The 19,485-nt window shown below is 57.3% G+C and overlaps 3 protein-coding genes across 3 annotated transcripts; 1 reads left to right on the top strand and 2 right to left on the bottom strand.

Moving 5' to 3' along the window:
• Positions 1-2: 2 nt before the first annotated feature.
• Positions 3-1,628, bottom strand: Malapachy_0758 (atp-dependent rna helicase has1; the record flags this gene model as incomplete). Its single annotated transcript, XM_018135272.1, has 1 exon — positions 3-1,628. The coding sequence occupies one exon, from the start codon at positions 1,626-1,628 to the stop codon at positions 3-5; it is 1,626 nt and encodes a 541-aa protein (XP_017992537.1).
• Positions 1,629-1,770: 142 nt separating this feature from the next.
• On the top strand, positions 1,771-4,638 carry Malapachy_0770 (utp21-domain-containing protein; the record flags this gene model as incomplete). The annotated part of the gene is made up of 1 exon (XM_018135283.1): positions 1,771-4,638. One exon carries the CDS (start codon positions 1,771-1,773, stop codon positions 4,636-4,638), a length of 2,868 nt encoding a protein of 955 aa, XP_017992472.1.
• Positions 4,639-4,690: 52 nt separating this feature from the next.
• Malapachy_0777 (mdn1-huge dynein-related aaa-type atpase) lies at positions 4,691-19,339 on the bottom strand (the record flags this gene model as incomplete). Its single annotated transcript, XM_018135290.1, has 2 exons — positions 4,691-11,154; positions 11,182-19,339. The coding sequence occupies 2 exons, from the start codon at positions 19,337-19,339 to the stop codon at positions 4,691-4,693; spliced, it is 14,622 nt and encodes a 4,873-aa protein (XP_017992465.1).
• Positions 19,340-19,485: the final 146 nt, after the last annotated feature.

Genomic DNA, 19,485 nt, shown 5'->3' with positions numbered 1-19,485 from the left:
ACCTAGCGGCTCCACTGTGTGTTGCCGGAGCGATGTCCGCTGCGGAACTTGCTGGCCTTCTCATCGCGATGGCCATACGACCGACGGTCGACACGCTGGCGCTTACCTTGCGGCTGGTCATCGTCCTTATCCTCATCGTCGTCTTCTGGCCGCTCCTTCTTAGCCTTCAGGCCTGTTCCGATGGTCACATTGACTTTTGGCGGTACAGCAAAGCCAAATGCCTTGGCCACCTTGGCCAAGTCCAAGGCGTGGATATCGTAAATGCGTTTCAGCGAGTACGATCCGTAGGCCTGAATATACGAACGGTATCCTTCCTTCGCCGATTGATGCAAGTAATAGTTCTTGGCGATCAATTTTTCCAATTGATTTTGCACATTGGCGATCTTATTAGGAGGGAAGGTATATTCGTTCAAGGGTACTTTGGCCACTTTCAGGAAACGAAGGAAGCCCAACTCACTAGGGAGCAAAAACAGAAGCGAGCGGCCACCCTTGCCGCCACGCGCTGTACGGCCTACGCGATGAATATAGTCGCGAGGGTCATCCGGTGGGTCGTACTGAATGATCCAGTCCACAGCTGGGATATCAAGGCCACGTGCAGCTACGTCTGTGCACAAAAGGATGCCACTTGGGGCGTTGCAGAACTCGAAAAAGGTCGTGCTTCGCTTTTGCTGCTTTTGTTTGCCATGCAAGTCAAGGACAGGCACATCAATATAATTAAGCAGTTCGCCATGGTACTTCACACTGTTGCAGCTGCTCATAAACACAATAATCTTCTTTCCTGCATTGCGTTTAAGGAACGTGAACAGAAGCAAGAATCGCTTGTCGCTATCACAGACCACATAGCCCTGTTCCAATTTGGAGACAGTCGATGCCGACATCTGCTCATGCACATTAATGTACAAGGGACCTGGGCGCAATGAAATACGAGCAAGGTCTTGCACCTTGGTCGTTTGCGTAGCGGAGAACAGCATCGATTGTCGGTTTTCATTGGGAAGAATTTGGCAGATCTGGCGCATCTCATCTTCGAAACCAATCTCCAAAATACGATCCGCCTCATCGATGATAAGTGCCTTTAGGTTACTGAAAACAAACCCCTTGGTGTTCTGTAAGTGGTCCAAGAGACGGCCGGGCGTCGCCACAATCAGGTTGACTCCCTTTTGAAGTTTGTCCGCCTCTGCTTTGCGGTTGGCACCACCCATAATAATGCCCAGGGTCTGACTTTGGTTTGCCATCAACTCTTTTGCAACACCGAAAATCTGCAGTGCCAACTCACGCGTTGGCGAGATGACAATGGCACCAGTGCCGTTCCTTGGCTTGAACTTCAAGCGCTGCAGCATTTCGATAGCAGGAATCAGGAACGCCAGCGTCTTGCCACTACCCGTGTGAGCAGCTCCCAATACATCCTTGCCTGCCAGCAGCGGAGGGATGCAGCGTGCCTGCACTTCTGTCATCGTCTTGAATCCCATAGCTTCAAGGGCTTTCGCGGTACCTGGTGTCAAGTCTAGTTCAGAGAAAGGCTTGCGTTCTTTCGGAGTTTCATTTTCACGTTCGGCATTTTCTGTGTCTTGCTGGAGTTCTCGCTCCAATTTTGACTCTTCGGCATCAATGCCGTGGTGCTTTCCGGCCATGGTGTGTGGTCGACAACTGCAGGCGCCTGTGAGTAGGAAAAAAAGTTTGGTCGCGCAAGAAAATCTGCTTAGTCAGCTACATGTAGTCCATTTTTTTTGCGACGCATCATGGCTCGTCCGAGCCGCTTGCACCATCGTAGCTATGGCTTCGCGGGAAAAGCGCGCACGCGCACATACCAAAGAAAAGGATGTGCCAAGCGTGAAGGAACGCAAAGATGCTTTGTATGCTCCTTTTCGTGCGCTGGGGTATATCACAAATCATGTGCCTTTTGTCCTGCAAGTGCGTTTTGGTGGTAAAGATGCACAAACGCCTGATGTAAATGTGGTGACATGCTTGGGTGATACGTGGGCGATGTGGAATGCAGACCGCATGACACTCCTATTTGTGGGGCCTATGTGTGCTGACTCCATTACGGCTATGGCCCATTCCACCTCGCCTGATAGCCTTCTTGTGGCTGCTGGTACGCGTGTTCATCGCTATGTTCGTGGCCACGAAGCGGCTAGGTACGCGACAGAGGTGGCAGAGGAAAATGTAGCAGGGACAATGCTTTCCTCCATGATTGTATTTGGCGACTACATTTGCGCTCTTGCTGCTGACGGTCGCCAGGCATTTGTATGGTCGCTGGGCACTACGGAGCTGATCCAGACGCTGTCCTTTCACGATGACTTTACCGCTTCCACATTGCTTCATCCCGCCACGTATCTCAACAAAGTGATCATTGGATCGTCGGATGGTACGATGCAGTTGTGGAATATTCGCACAGGCTCGCTTATCCACACGTTTTCTTCTGACGATATTCGTGGCGGTAAAATATCTACTACCCATGCTGGCATTGTCTCTCTTACTCAATCGCCTGCTGTGGATATTCTTGCTGTGGCATTTGCGGATGGTCTTGTCTCCATCTTTGACATACGTCAGGGCGATATGCTCTTCTCTGTACGTGTCGAAGGCACATTGGGCGCAAACTGTGTAGCGTTCCGCACCGACAATGTGGCTCACACCATGGCGGTGGCTACACGTGCTGGCTCTATCTCTCTATTTGACCTGGATGCGGCACAAGAAGAAGGACCTACCGGGGGTGCACCCCGCCTTCTTCACTCTGTCCAGCACGCTCATGACGGTGCGATTGGCGCCATTGAATTCGTGCCTGGCCAGCCTCTGCTCATCTCGTCAGGCGCTGATAATGCCTTGAAGCAGTGGTTCTTTGAGTCGCCGACCTTGCCGCCGCGTGTGCTTAAATCACGATCTGGGCATGCTCTCCCGCCGCACATTATCCGCTATTACGGCGACGATGGACGTGCGATGCTCTCTGCTTCGCGAGACCGCAGTGTGCGTTGCTTGAGTGTTGTCCGTGATAGCCGCTCGTTTGAGTTGAGCCAAGGATCGATCGCGAGCAAATCCGCCAAACTGGCTGTAGAAGCGTCTTCTTTGAAACTGCCTGCCGTCTCTTCGATGTCGTACAGCACCCTTCGCTCGCGTGATTGGGACGACGTACTTACCACGCATGCTGGTGACCGCTATGCGCATACGTGGACTGTTCGGGATAAGCACATGAACAAAGCCGTGCTTAGCGTTGCGCGCACGAAGAAGAGCACTGCTATTGCTACAGCAAGCTGTGTCAGTGCCTGTGGCAATTTCGCGCTGGTGGGCACCAGCGATGGCCGTGTGGAAATGTACAATATGCAAAGTCACATGCATCGGCGTACGTTTGCTACTCAGGGCAAGTCGCCTATTTCTGATGTGGTCTGTGATGCTCTCAATCAAATGTGCATTGCCAGCACACAAGATGGCGTGCTGCACTACTTTGACTTTTTTAGTGCAGCCAAAACAGCAACAAGCTCTGTTTCGACTGGCTGTTCTGGCCTGCGTTTGCACCGTGAGTCGAACCTGCTTGCTGTGCTAGGTGACGACCTTGTACTGAGTATCGTGGATATCGAGACTCGACGTGTAGCTCGTCGATTCAGCGGGTTCCGTGGCCGTATTCTTGATGCCACTTTCTCCGCTGATGGCCGCTGGCTTATTGCTTGCAGTACAGACAGTGTCGTGCGTACTTTCGACTTGGCAACAGCACAGCTGATTGATGCTTTCCGTACGCCTAGCATGGCCACCAGTGTGAGTTTCTCGCCGGCTGGCGACTTTTTGGCCACTGCTCATGTCGACAGTGTCGGTGTACATCTATGGGTCAACCGTGCGCAGTTTACATCTGTCGCGCTGCGTGCCCTGGATATGGGTGATGTGGCGGAAGAGCGCGAGGCGGTGTTGCCCAGTGTGCAGGGCATGTCTCTGGAGGACAGCGAGACAACCAACGCGGATATTGGCGAGCCAGAGCTTCAGCGAACGTATACAAGTCCGCCGCAGCTCTCTGATACATCTGGCCCTCTTGTGACACTCAGTACGATGCCGCGTTCACGGTGGATGACCCTTCTCCACCTCGATACCATCAAGCGGCGAAATAAGCCCAAGGAGGCACCGAAGAAGCCGGAGAAAGCACCATTCTTCTTGGATGCTTCAGCCCCCACTACATCGGCCCCTGCCAATGCTAGTCCTTTGGAGAAGCGCGCGCCTGTGGCGGGTGGACGTGAACTCATGTTTGAATCTGATCTAGAGCGGCGCATGCGTGTGGCCGTGGAGGCCGAAGACGTCGGTCCTCTTTTCACGTACTTGCACACGTTATCTGCCCCCCAGCTCGATGCAGAGATTCGGGCTTTGGATACGGCAGAGCAACAGACCCTCTTTTTGCAAGCCTTAGCGCTTCGTCTTCGAGTCAAGCTGGACTTTGAAGCTGTGCAAGCCATGTTGCAGGTGTTCTTGGTATGCCATACGGAATCGCTGCAAGCACAAGGCGTGCATCCTGACCGTGAAGAAGAGGGACCTGGTACTGAATTAGCATTAGCTCTTCGTGCTGTGCTGGCGGAGCAGCGGAAGGAAGGCGCACGTGTCATGGAATCGTTGGACTACTGCCTCGGCACGCTGTCCTTCCTCCGCCACGTGCCCCTAACGTCGGTGTAATGTGTCATCGGATCATCATAAAAAGCTATGCTTCTACATAGTATGAATACACTTATGCATCACGAATTCGCTCGGCCCACTGACGTAATGTCGTAGCGAGGACATGCGGAAGCGATTGAACATCGCGTACAATGACATAATAGTCGAAGGGGAAGGTATCAATGTACCGCTTCATCTCCAATTGAAGTTTACCAGCGGCATCCGTATGGTAGTTGACTTGATTCATAGAGAGGATAGAGCTGCGAGGAGCTTCGCCAGGCTGTAATTCCTTGTTTTCTGCACCGGCGCCAGCATCGACGACCACAAATACAAGCATGATACGCTCTTCCGTGGCACGGCGCAAAAGGGCTTTAAGACGCTCATGGTCTTGGCATACACCGTCAGAGATAATGATCTCCAGCTGCCACAGATCAGCGGCCGAGGCAGACGCACGCTGGCGTGCTTCTTGTAGCACTGACATGCTCTGTTGCAGTAGCGCATACATATCCGTGTTCGTTTGCTGGAACTGGAGCTGGCTGAGAATATGGCCACCGTGCCTGTCGCTGAACGACGTCGTTCCGAAGTCGTGGAGCATATCCATTCGACTTCCAAAGCGGCAAATGCCTATATCGCCCACTTCAAGGCGTGTAAGCGCACCTGCCACCAAAGCCAGAGTCTCGTATGCCAGATGAATGTTGCGGCTATCCGCCATACTCTTACTATCATCAATGGCCAAGAGCACCTGGTACTCGCGCGACGATGGCTTTGTTCGTCGCAGCCAGATCTTGTCCTTTGCAAAGTCGGAGGCAATGAAAGGAATAATTTTGCGCATGTTCAGGCGCTTGCCTGTACGGTAGTCTCCGTTTAGGCGTGTCGCGAGCGATGGGGCCAGGATCAACCGCAGTTGTTCGCACAGACCAAAAGCCAAGTCAGTTGTCAGCCCGACATAGGATCGCCACAATTCGGCCGCCTTGTCGATATCCATCTCGGATGCTCGGAAGGCTGCCAATGCTTCGACCGTTTGCGACTCGGCCTCTTCCCTCGCCTCGTCATCCATGGGCTCCATGTGCTCTTCATCGGTGGCCGGCATAGTACCTTCCTCCGTATGATCGGCCATATTGCGTCGCACATCCGAAGCGCTCAGTGCACCTTCTTGTGCGCCGTGCGATGGCTGACCGGCTCCTTCAGGAGGCTGCTTATCCTCAGTAGGCTCCGCACTTGGTTCTGGTGGCGCCATGTCTGATTCTTCGTCCATAGGAACGGCCGTCTCTTGCGCCTCTGTATCTTCCATGGACAAACTCTTCATCGCTTGCGCTTGTTGCTCATCGGCCACTCCAAGGGCTTGTGCTTCAGCCTGTTCATCCTGCGCAATATGCTCGACGTCGCCAGCTTCAGGGACGCCGTCCTCCTCTTGGTGCTGCTCCCCTTCGTGCTGTGTGGCCTCACGAATCTGCTCCACATCACGGCGGAACTGCTCTAATGAGTCGCCCAGGCTTTGAACAGGGTTTGGCCGCGCTTCCGCATTCTCTGCATCGTTCTCTGCCCCTGCGGCATCACCGTCTTGCGGTGCACCACTAGCTTGCGCGGTGGACGAGCCATCCATCTTGTCGGCCTCGCCACTTGCCTGCTCTTGCTCACCCGCTGCACCGCCGGTATCCTCACCACCGCCTTCATGTGTCGTTGTATCATCCTCCATCGTCGTATCAGTCGACGGCATGAGGCGATGCTGCTCGCTAGGCTGAGACAGTGGTTTCTTCTCCATGGATTCAGGACGTGTGCCCGCTGGTTGAGAAGCTTCCTCGTTTTCCGGCTCAGCTTCCGCTTGATTCTCCTTCTCTTTGTCGTCATCCACAGGGTCATCTTCACCCTCCGCCTTCTCGGTGTCCTCTGCACGATCTTGCTCTTCATCCTCAGCATCGACGTCGGCGTCTGCATCACCTGCATCCTCGGTAGTGGTTTTATCCGGCTCAGCCGTGATCGGGGTATCGTCGTGCTCACGCTCGTCCATTGAGTCAGAAGCACCGTCATCTAGTTCGTTTTGGTGCTCGCCGTCGGACGACAAGTCCATCTCGTCATCGCCCTCTTCTTTTTCGTCCCCCGATTGGATATCGAGATCGTCACCAAGCTGCATGTCTTCTTCTTGCGCTTCCTGATCCAGATCCCGGCCCAGACCGTCTGTCTTATCAGGTACGTCCTCCAATTCAGGCTCCGCCTCTTCTTCATTGGTTTCGCCACTTTCCTGATCACCTTGCTGTTCGTCTCCTTCTTGCTCATTGCCAGCCTCATCAGGTTGCTCAGATCGATCACCAGCCTGCTCGCGATCCTCTTGTGCACCACCCGCGGCCTCCGATTCGCCCTGCTGTTCGGTTTCTGGCTCATTCGCCCACATCTTCTCGTCCACAGCATCTGGGTCAAGCGGATCAACATCGCCCACTTCATCTTGGGGCTCTTGCTCTTCCTTCTCCTCGTCATCGTCGCCTTGTTCTTCTTCACGCTCGCCATCTACACTGTGTACATCGCCATCCATATCATCCATCTCACGTGCTTTGTCCTCGCCTTGTGTCTCCTTCTCGCCCTGATCTTGGTCTTGCTCTTCGTTCTGCAATTCCTCCATCATTTCGTCGTCTTGTAGCGTGTCAGACACATCTTTTGCGCCAGACCCGTCGCCGAGACCTGTACCGCCTTCTAACTGCTCACCCCCATCGCCTTCCGCGTCATCGTCTGCATCATCCTCTTCTGGTGGCTGGCAGAAGCCTTTGGTAGCCAATGTCGTCATAATCACGCTCAAGACCAGACACAGTCGCATCCAAGCACGGTACCAGCGTGACATGGACATAGTATGCGCCACAGCAAGGTCCAGGTAGGGCTTGAGGAACTGCGCTAACGTAGCCATGCATTGCGTTGATGTTGTATCAGAGCCTGCATCGGCCACACAAGCGCGGAGTGCCTCCACCACTTTTTGTGGCTTCAAGATACGGTGGATGGTTTGTAAGCGCGACATTTCATCAGGGACAAATTGGTCGGGTACAACCTCTCCTCGAGGCGCCTGTGGCGGCAATGCCTTCATATCCTGCAAAATGACCAGCACCGACGAACACACTTGGTCTGTGTGTGATTGAATATCTCCCTCGGCCCTTGTTGCTGACCAAACCATCGCTTCACAGCCAGGTTCGAGCCATGCGCAAATGGGGATTGTAATAAGCTGCATGGACGGGGCCGCATGCGCTGTAGCACGGAGTACTTGCAATGTCGCTTGTAGCGCTGCAGTACTTTCTTGCAACATGGCATGGTCTGCCTCGGTAGCAAGCCACATGTGCGTCGCATTCCACGTCTCTAGTAGACCTTGGAGCGCTGCACGAGAGGCACGTAGACGCTCCAGCAGCGGTGGCCAGTCTTGTAGAGTAGGTGTGTTCGTCGACCACATCTGTGCCTGGGTGGTCATGGTCGCCATGGCCTCTTGCAAGGCATCTATCGTACGTGCCATGTGATTGATGCGAACTTGCACACCCTGCACATCGTGCGACGAGAGGCAGTACAAGGGGCCAGTCAGTGTGCAGAGTCGCTGCACCATCTGACCCAGCGCTTGCACGCTTTCATACATCGGTGCCCATCGACGGCGCGTCACAAGGGCCCAATGCAGTGCATGTTCCACAAAGGCAACACCCCTCGCTAGGTCCGGCACATCGCCTTGCGGCGCCTGCGCCGCCAATCGAAGGCGCTCTACTTGGGCCAGCATCGCTGCATGGTACTGATCCATAGCGTCTGTACCGAGCGTTTCTTCACGCTTGATCATTGGCGCACCATAAATCCAAACGGGATCACGGTTCTGCGCGAGCACTTCAGCGCTAAGGAAGGGTGACAATCCCCACCGACGAAGTTCTTTGAGCAGATCGGACCATGCGCGGCGTTTCTGTGTCGCCAAGCTCTTAAGCTTCTTTGCATTGCCTTCATTCGCCAGAGCAGGCGTCTGTTGTGCCAGTTCATCGGCAGTCTCCAGGATGGTAGTTGCCAGGTCCGATACGTCGGACCAATGCTCTGTATCCATCTGTGGCATAATATGCGATTCACACAACGTGTGCACATGACGAAGCGTTTTACGCACATCCTGGAAATGCAAGGCGGTATCGTTGCGTACGGGTCGTGCTACAAGCACAGGTAGACTGGCTGTAACAGGACGCCAAGATGCCGAGACAGGGCCCATCATTGCACGTACGAGAACATTCGGACGTGCATCCGCTTTGAGCGCGAGTAAGGGGTCAGCTGGCGCACGCAGCATTTCACGCCACTTTCGCAGCGACTTGTGCAGATACTGGTGCGTTTTCTGAGCACTCTGCTTAAGAGCATACACATTCACATCTTTCCATGACGCCAAGCGTACGTAGTCCTGGATTTGGCGTTCCAGCAAGCTGCGCTGCTGCTGAAGATGTGCCTCCACGGCTGGTAGGAATTGGGCGTAGTAGGCGGCAATGTGATGAAGCACACGGCTTATATCCCCTTGCGGCTGTATAAAGACACTGAGCGTATCCAGCAAACGCAATCGCGCCGCTAGTTGGCCGACAGTACTACCTCGGACGTAGGTATCGAGTAGCGATACCAAGTCCGAGATCGTCGTCGAATCTGACGCACGCGTAAGGGCCTCGTACAATGAGAAGAACCACGGCGAGACGCCTTCCTCTTCGCAGGCCGCCTCGTTATCGAGCAGCGACGCCCAGCTGTGAAGCTCAAGTCGACGCCACTCAATCACAAGGTTCGTCAGAGCAGTAGCATGCGTACGCAGCGACGTAGCGCTGCTAGCGTAGGTCTCCCAATCGTCCACGTGTGTGAGTAAGAGTTCAATCGCGGCTAGACCTTTGGCAATGGGGCTTGCCATATCGAGTTGCTGGACACGCTCACATCGTTCCTGAAGCTGCTGCAGCTGGACCTGCTCAGGCATCTGCCCCAGCAGCGTAGTAACGTGTGATTGCAGTGCGTCCAATAGGGGGCCCATCTTTGCCAATTCCGCAGGCTGGGCATCGTGATAAAAGTTCCGTGCCTCAGCCGGCGGCGCTAGTCGGCGAGCGATCCGTGCCAGCTGGTATGCACTTCCCTTGTCGAGATCCGCTGGCATGTGCGCAGCGTACGTCGAGTACAGACGCATGAGTGTGTCTGTGTGCTGCACGAACATGGAAGGCGCGTCTGCCATCACTCGCTTGGTTGTCCAGGGCATAGTACTGGGGAATAAACATGTGTGCAGATCGTGAATGCTGGTCAACACCTGTGCATTGATGGTAGGCGCTTTGTTGGGCGATGTGCGTGTCGTTGTCGTCGCTGTTGTCGTCGTCTCCAGCACGTCGTCATAGACAGGGAACATGGCTTGCATTTCTGCGGCCAAACGTGCTTGTTCTTCGCTGGCATCCTCGCCTTTGAATGTAAAGACACGTGCTTCCGCCTCCACCTTTTCACGCTCCGCTTCACGATGAGCGGTCCATAATACATAGAGCTGTTCATAGAGCGTAGCAATGGTCGATGGCGAAGGTGGCGTTTGCGTGATATGCGCATCGTAGGCGGCACTGGCCAAAGCGGCCAACAGCTCCGCAAGCGCAGTTGACTTTGCACGTGCGTCGGTAGCATGGACAGCAATGGCATGAGCGGCAGCCGACGTAGGTGTCTGCATGGTCGAGCTGAGCCAATGAGCGATCCGTGGGGATACATGCTTAGACGGCACCGCAAGACGCAGACCCAAGCGAAGCTGCTCCAGAGCCGTATGCACAGGCGCCGTCAAATCGCTCATGCTGGCATACTGTCGTCGCAAACGCTGCTCAAACGCGTAGACTGACGCCTGCAGAGAAGTTTCTTCAGCCAGCGCCGTCTCTGTTGGCGAAGCAAGGCGCGTAAGCAGCCTATCCAGTTTGGCAGTGGACAGTGTGTCCGTTAACAAGCCTGTTACTTCCGTGTGCCATCGCGCAAGTAACACGGGATCCGAAGCACGGTGAACAGGCGCCGCCGTCGCATTTGCTTGCTGCGTGGCCACGTGTGCCATGGCTGTCCGAAGCTCATCCAGCACGGCATGCGATGCACCGCCCGTCCGCATCTGTGCGACAGCTCCCTCCACTTGCAGACGCGCATCCAGCTGCGATTGCGTGTGTGCGTACCATGCATGCTGAGCATGTACTTCCGCTACAGGGTCCAAGGGCATATCAGGGACATAGACATGCAGCGTGTACAGAGCCAAGTGTACCCAGGCGTGAGCCAGTTGTGCAGGTGTGGCTGTGCTAGTAAGGCAGGCATGCGCCTCGCGAAGCCACGTCAGCCAAGCTTGAAGTGCACTGTGCAAGGCCGTATCTTGCTCCAGCTTCGCTTGCACGGCCGCCAGCGCATCAACGTACATTTGAGGCTCGGACGTATGCAGCGCCGAGCCCAGGGCCTGCATCACACCTTGCCCTTCTGGCCAGGCCAATTGCGACAAGGCATGATGCAGCGCCTGCGTCATATCCAAAGCGAAGGCGCCAAGTAGCGTGCGAAGGTGCGAGACACGCGAGGGCTGGGCCGGTACCAGAGCTGTAGCGATACACGACGACAAAGCACGCAAATGCGATTCGTAGGAGGGCCAGGATGCTAGGCCAATACGCTCTTCTTGCACGGCCTCCAAGACATTCGGCGCAAGGACCGCTTGCGTCAGCGTCTGAGCGCCTAGCGCCTCCACTTGGAAAGCGCCATCGATATACCACAGTGCATGCGCCGGCTGCAAGCTCATCCACACTGGGCACGCTTTCCTTGGTGCCCATGCGCGCCACTGCGCAGCGACCAGCCACAGTACTGGCACGACTTGGTGCTCTGTCATGGCGCGTAGCACGGCACCGAGACGTGGCTCCAGCGGCGCCACAGGGGCTTGTGACGGCTCTTCTGCCAGCAGGTACCATTGCAGAACAGGCAATACACGGCGCACGTACGGCCACGCGGGTTGCGTTGGCGCCGCTTCCAGGGCCATCATGGCATGGACCACCTGCGTAAGCTCCTGCGCATGCGCATCTGTCCAGGACGAGGACCACACATGCAATGTTGTAAGCACTTCCAGCGCTGTGCGGGCATGGGTAGGTGGCATAAGTCGATCTAAATGATGCGCAAGCTGTGCCAGCAGTGTCTGCGCCTCGGCCGGAATAGCAGGAAGGGCTCTGTGCCACACACTGGCCATGGCCGCTCCACTCTGGCGTGAGGAAGGCGTGTACATGGGCCGCAACGTCGAAAGCAATGCCGAGGGCAGGGACGTCGTTGCCTGCAACTCGAGCCATAGTGCACGCAGCGTACGCAGCAAGAAGTGGAGAAGCGAGTAGTCCGCCTCCGTCGACAAGCACGCTTCCCATACCATGGACAGGGTATCCAAGCACCGATCAATCACAGAGATCGTCGCGTCCATGGGCGGCAAGGTCGCGAGCCAGGCTAAGGCCGAGGGAAGGAGGTTCGGAATGCCACGGAGCATCGGTGGCAGAGCACGGTCCGTACGGGCGCGTGCATAGAGTGTATCCTCGCCCACATCGGCGATCCGCTTTTGCATCTGCTCGATACGCACCTGCCAAGCCAACTGCGAGGCATGCAACGTATCGTGCAAGTGCGCCAACGCATCAATCCGACGCGGATCGTTCGGGCATACCTCCTGCACATCCGAGTCTGAGGCCAGCAAGCGTGGGGGGGACGAGGCTGTCGTATCAAGAGACAGAGTAGCAGCGACCAAGGCACGTTCGCAGGGCCAGAGCGCCTGCTTGGCGTATATCGCTACAGCCTCGCGCAGTGACGGCTCGGTCCAGCAGGACGCCAACAAGGCAGTGATACGTAGCGCTGGCGCTGCCAGAATAGGCTGGGCGAGCGCTGCTTGGACACACGGTGTGATCATGGACGACATGGGCTGCTCCATCCACCCACGGCGCGACGCGTGCGAGGTCACAGCACGCTCCAACAACGTGCCTGCCGCCTGAGGCATGGTACGTGCCAGAGGCGCAACGTGCTCGATCTCCACGGATTCCAGCCACAATTCCATACCGCGATTGCGCATGGCCCGACTCAGCTCGCCATAGCGTGGGTCGACGGTCATAAACACACGGAACGCAGGGTGCGGCACAATATGTGGCACGCGGCCCTCGTCGACCATACCACGCTCACTCAGGACTAAGGATCCGTTGGGCTCGAACAGGGAGTTTAGTCGATCTAGCACGGAGGCGGCACACAGATTGGCATTGTCCAATAGGAGCCAGTGGCCCTGCTTGGCCGCACGCAACAGAGGTCCGTCGACCCACTCAAACTGGCCGGCAGCGGCGCCTTGCGATGCGTCGTGAAGCTGCGCAAGAAGCGCAGACAGGGTATGTGCCTCGGCATCGGCCAAGTACGGTACAAGGGTCTGCAGTACCTCGGGCTGGTCATGCATGGCTGTGCGGCAGGCTGCCAGTGTGTCCAAGAGAGACGCAGCGTCGGCCGCATACGACGATGTGGGCGTCAGAGCCGCGAGTTGAAGCTGGTCCAGGAACGCATCCACTTGACGAAGCACGTCCTTCTTCTGGTGCGATGGATCACGCTGCTCAAACGAGCCCAACACATCCATCGTATCGCTAGCCGCACTGAGGCGTACCTCTTCCAGCCGACGACTCATCATCGCCGCCATGGTATGCACCAGCGACGATTTGCCTGTCCCTGCATGACCCACCAAGATCGTCAGCAGGCCCAATCGCACACTCGCTGCCATGCCTTCGAGGCATGCCTGCTGCGAGGGGACGAGTGTGTACCCGCGGGGCAATCGCAAGCCCGTGCGTGGCAACAGCACAGCGCCAGCCAAGGCTGTCGAGGGCGATAGCAGGACGCTCGGAGTACGAGTCGCGCGAGTCGGCTCACGGCCGAAGCACGAGGCAAAGAGCGACGCAGCATAAGCGCGGTCCTTTGGTGTCCGGAACCGCGCCAGATACAAGCACGAAAGCGTCGCCACAGGATCGTCTGTCGGTGTGCCCAACGACGCGTGCATGAGCTGCAGCCAACGCAGCAAATCACGCAAATTAAATTCCCATGGCGCACCATGCCGACCGAGTTCTTGGGCTTGTGTGGCCGTGTGCAGGGCATCGTTGAAGCGCACGAGTGCATCGAGATGCGGCGCCATCGCCGGGTACAGCTGCCCGCAAATAACTCGGATGTCGGCGGCTTGCAGGGGCTCGACATACACTTTGATAAAACGGTTCAAGAGCGATTTCGGCAAGCCTTTCCGCGCCCCGCCCTGATGCTGTGGATTCTGTGCAGCAAACAATCGAAACTCGGGATGTTTCGTGAACGTACGCCCAATCTCAGCCACGTATACGGAGCCACGGTGATCCAAGCACGAATTCAAGCCTTCCAGTACAGTTTGCGAGGCGAGGTTCATTTCGTCGAGCAGCACCCATGCACCCCGCTGCATAGCATCGAGGAACGCAGCGGGCCGCCACGCAAACTCACCAGCACGTCCATGCTCCACAGGCAACTCTGCGCCGAAAAGATCGACGAGTTCGGTCTGCTCCGACAAGTTGATACGCACCAGCTCATGCCCTGTGAGCGCCGCGAGGCTCGCAATCAGCGAGGTCTTGCCAGCGCCGGGACTGCCTTCCAGCAAGACACTTCGCGCGCGAATCTCACAGGCACGCAGAACACGTAAGGCGTTGTCCGCCGTGGTCGGCGCGTCCAGGGAAAAGGTCGGGGTCGTGCGCGCCACAGGACCATAGTGCATCGAAAAGGGACCAATGCACAGCGCGTGAGACGTCTCGCGCACGTGCCGCAGCGACGGATCGGTCGGATCCCAGGGCGTAGGTGCAATTTGGGAGGCCACATGCGCATGACACTTGGCACGCAAAGCCTGCAAGCTGCTATCCACCATCGCGGCCGTCGCAGGCAGGGCACCGAGACTATCGATGATCGTCAGCGAGGCGCCATGCGCAAACGCCAGAGGCGCAGGCAGCACATCCCGTGCACATACATCGTGCATAAATTGCGCCCATCCCATCAGATCACGCACACCCAGACCCGTATGCTCGTACCCGCCCAGCTGCTGCGAGAACCAGCGCACAAAGGCCAGCATCTGCTCGGTCCACACATGCAAGGTGGACGGCAGAAGCGCATTGACAATCGCCGCTTGGTCCGACGGTGCATCCACAGGCGGCACAAAGATCTCGGTAAATCGATTGCGCAGCGCAGGACTAAGCTCCTTCTTTCCGTAGTCGCCACCCGGGTTCATCGTCGCAATGACTTGGAAGCCGTCCGTGGCGGAGACAATGACATCGGTACCTGCCTTTTCTGCGAGAACCAATGTGCGCTCTTTCTCCAGCACTGAGTTTAGTCGTTCCAAGACGCTATCGTCCGCCAACGAGATCTCGTCAAGGAGCATGTGCTCGCCCTGCCGCATAGCTTCGACCAGCGGCCCATCGCACCAGGTGAAGAGCGCTTGGGCTTGCTGGACTTGCTGCCACGCGGACGTCCATGCCTCCCTAGGCGGTGTCGTCTTGACCGCTTGCAGTCGTGCCGCCACGTCATCCAGCGTCATCGTCGTGGGCAGTGCCTCGCCTAGCACCTCCTGCGCTGCACTACGCGCAGCCGCCGCCCGCTGGGCTCGATCACGCAAAGGCCGCTGCCCACCCAGCAAGTCGGCACTGTCGGTATTTTGGTGGCAGTTGAACGAGTGGAGGCGACGCCCCATCGCCGTGGACAGAATGTCACACACCGAGGTCTTGCCTGCACCCGTCTCACCCACAAGCAGCACCGGCTCCTTTCCTTGGAGCGCCACAGCCGTAAGACAGACCAATCGCTGCATCGCTGAGGTCCACACAATCTTGTGCGTAGCCGCGGCATGACGAAGACGCTGCAGCAGATCTGCGCCGACTTGCGCTTGGAGTGTCTCATTGCTCGCATCATACAGCGTCGTGGGATCGATGCGCACACGCATCACTTCCTGCAGCACAGCTTGCACGGTAGCACGATCGCGTGGATGGCGCGTGCGTTCGGCCAGCAACATGTAGCCCGTCTCAGCAAGCTGTTGGTAGCCGACAGCGCCACGCATACCCCATCGGAAAAGATCACGCAACGTCGCAAACGCCTGTTTATCAAACACACGCTCGGACTGCCGACGTCGCTGCAGCTCTGTAAAGACCTGCACGATCTTCTCCGCATACGACGGCGCAATTTCACAACGACGCGTTAGGATCGTAGCTAGCTCGTTTTGCGGCACATCGTCAAAGTGCAGTTCCACAAAGCGGTTGCGGAACGCGCGACTGAGCATTTTACGACCCGCATAAGCGCCGGGAGGATTTTGCGTCGCAAACAGCATAAAGTGAGGATGGGGTCGAATGACTTCGCCGGTTTCAGGGACCAACAGCTCGCGATTGTCGTCCAGCAACCGATTCAGCGCTTCAAGTACATCGGTCGGCGCCAAGTTCAGCTCATCCAGCACGAGCCAATCGCCTCGTCGGAGCGCAGTAACAAGGAGGCCTTCTGTGTACACCAATTGGCCTTCCGCATTCGAGGCGTACGAGCCCAGGTACTCTTGTACGTCGGTATGCTCATGATTGTTGATGCGTACAAACCGATGACCCGTACGTCGTGCGACGTATTCCACGGCACTTGTCTTACCCGCCGACGTCGGACCTTGAATAAGGACGGGACTCTGCCGTGTAACCAGTGCTCTGGCCAACGCACTCACTTTGGCCTCCACACTTGGCGTGAGGACATACGAAGGGGCCTCGTCCAAGGGCAACGGCCCCGTTTCCAGCCAAAACGCACCCAACGACACGTACGAGGGGCCCGGCGATGGTGGCACAAACGTACGTGCCACACGACGGTCCTTGGCGCGCGCCAGTAGATGCGTTTGCAAGCGTTGCTGGAATACAGCTGTGCTGGACGCATCTAGTAACATGCCGAATGCCATTTCGACACCTTCCGCCAGAGCGCGGCGTAGGCCGTACGTAGGCGCTAGCGTCGCGGCAAACGTCAGCGCCCGCGCGAGTGTACGAATGGAATAGTGGGGTCGCTGATTTGCACCGTCTGCAATGGCATGCTGGGCGGCCAGTCGGCGAAGATCCGTATACCACTCTGCCATGTCGAGAATCGCTGATTTGTCGCCCACGGCTTCCTGGCCGATATACTGAGACACAATACTCATCAACGCTTCCTTATCTGAATCAGGACTGGGCACATACAGCTCCGTAAAGCGCGCGCGGATGGAGGGCGCCAAGTCGCGTTTGCCCACATCTGTCGCTGGATTCATGCACGCAAAGAGTCGGAATTGCGGATGGCGCGGAATGGGGGTGAGATCCCCGCGCTCGGTAAGCACCAGACTGCTCTCGCGCGACTGCAGCAGCGGCGCAAGGCAGTCCAGTGTCTCAGGCGAGGCCAAATTGATCTCATCCAGCAAGATCCAGTGGCCCTCACGTAAGGCACGGACCAATGGCCCCTCCACAAATGAGAACGCAAAGTGGCGCTTGCGCGTGGCAAAGAGCGCGGCAAACGACTGGATGCGCTCGGCCAACGAGGCCCACGCACTCTCCAAGGTGCCGTCCGTCCGCCGCTTTTTGCGGGTGGAGGTACTTTGGGCCAGCTCGTTCTGGGCCATTTTGCACGATTCAGACCAGAGTTTCGCGAGTCGCGCCCACTTCCCCTGGAGGAAGGCCTTGCGCTCTGCCTCCACGTACGCAGCATTGCGCTTCACAGAGAACGTCTGCTCGAACAAGCGCGACCATGCATTGTGGAGATCCGCAGCTTGCATTTTAGGATCAAGCGGCTTGTAGGCCCCTAGCAAGTCGCCACTTTCCGTCTGCTGGCTCAGGTTGACGACAGTGAGAGGCTGGCCCACCAATGTAGCAAGCATTTGGACCAACGTGGTCTTGCCTGTACCTGTCTCACCCACCAGCAGGGCAGGCTCTGCATGAGCAATGCACGCAGCCACACGTTCCATACAGGTAAGCGCAGGGCGTGTAAGAGCGTAGCGCTGCAATGTTGGCGCGCCAGGCACCAAGCGGTCCAGGGTAATGCGGCCTACGCGGACTTGCCCAGCGTGTGCGAGGGCCAAATCAGGGACACGTTCGTGCCATGCATACGTCGCACGCTCCTCAGACACCTGCAATGCATCGGCAAGCGCATGCAACATCGCACGACCAACGGGGCCCATCGTAGGTAGAGAGGCAAGGAACACATCGCATCCATCCAGGAACACGGCATCTTGGACCACAGGGGAATGTAGAAGACCAGGCTCGGCACGGGCATCGAGACGCGCACACCACTGCATGAGCTCACGAAGGGACGGCGTACGCACAGCACTGGAGGTGGATGCCGTGCATTGGACCACAGCTTCCCACGCTTGCAAGATGCATGCCCATTCCTGAGACGGCCACTGAGCAAGACGAGGATACCGACCTTGCACGATCCGACTTATATCGTCACGTGTCGGAGGCGCCAGCGCGACATAGCCCCAATGCTCGCTCGAGAGGAACGAGGGCTTGGGCGCGCCGGTACGAGTGGTCCGCGTGGCCAGCAAGGTAAATCCAGGCGCGGCTTCCACGGTCCCACGCGCGCCTAGATCCAGCACAGGACGGGCGCCGACCGACTTGGTCGGCCCCAGGGCCTCTGCAAGCGGCGCCAACACACTCAATACATCGCTCGAGGCTTTATCGATGTCTTCAAGAATGACCCAGAGACCAGCGCGTACAGCGCGAGTCAAGGCACCTTCCACGTACTCAAACGTGCCAGGACGCGTGCTGCTGGACACGTACGAGCCCAAAAGAGCTTTGGCGTCCACACCTGACTGATCGCCAAGCGGGATGACAAGGTAGGGCGGCATACCTGCGGGTGCCTGGGAGAGCTGATGAGCTAGGTACGTAAGTAAATGCGTCTTGCCACTGGAGGCCGGCCCCGATACCAGCACGGGCAGACGAAGCGACGTGTGCAACAGCACGTCGCGCATCGCGCGTTGCGCGCTCGTTGTCTCGACAAACACTGTGGTAGGCAATACAGGTGACGCAGGCATCACCATGGTCCCTAGCATGCATAATGAGGGCGATAGCATCGATGCGTCCAAGCACAAAGGTGCGGGGGAGACAGGCCATGGCTGCAAGCACGCGGACCAGAGCGATTCGATGCGCGATTGCTCGTGCAATGGCAGGGTAGAGAGCAGGACGTGCTCGCCATCTACGTGTACGTACGCGTCCTGCTCGATCCATGCCTTCTCCAAGGCCTCTTGCGCAGCGGGAGCAAGCTGTTCCTGCAAGACGTACGTCGCGAGGGCCAACTGTCGCAGACTCGGTGGATGCTCCCGCGCCACGAAAAGCTTGTACAAATCGGACGAAGGCCAGTGCAAATGCCGGGCTACGGTAGGCGCTGCACGGACCAAGCGCCATCGAGCCAGTAAGTGAGCCTCGTCGTGAGGTAGGCCGTGAGCAAAGTGGCGGGCAAGGAACGCCTCCGTCATAGGGTATACTTCTTCAAAGGCGCCTACATAGCGGGCCATGGCATGCACCGCTTCCGCCCGCTCAAATACGCGTGCCATGAGCTCCAAGAGACAGGGACGGAACGCTATCACAATAGCATTCGCAATAGCCACGTCAGTGTCGAGATACAGCGCAGCCGCAGCGGCGAGAACGGCATGCACATCGTGGCAGCTACCTTCGGCACACGCTTTCAAAATAGGGGCCGCTTCGTGTGCTTTAGCGCCTGCAGCTATTGCGCAGGCACGCACATCGAGCGCTGGCAGCGTCATATTATGATGCCCTTTACAACGCAGCGCAGCGCTACTCAAGAAGAGAACGGCGCCTGTGCGCGGCGGCTCTTTTTTTTCGAGGGTGGCCAGCCCCGCACGTGATGCGTGGAGAGACGCGCGCGGCAGGCACGCACGTACGTCGCTCT

Source organism: Malassezia pachydermatis (assembly GCF_001278385.1).
Source record: "Malassezia pachydermatis strain CBS 1879 chromosome Unknown scaffold3, whole genome shotgun sequence".
NCBI lineage: Eukaryota > Fungi > Basidiomycota > Malasseziomycetes > Malasseziales > Malasseziaceae > Malassezia > Malassezia pachydermatis.
The sequence above is the reverse complement of the archived record's forward strand: the minus strand, read 5'-3'. Positions and strand labels throughout refer to the sequence as shown.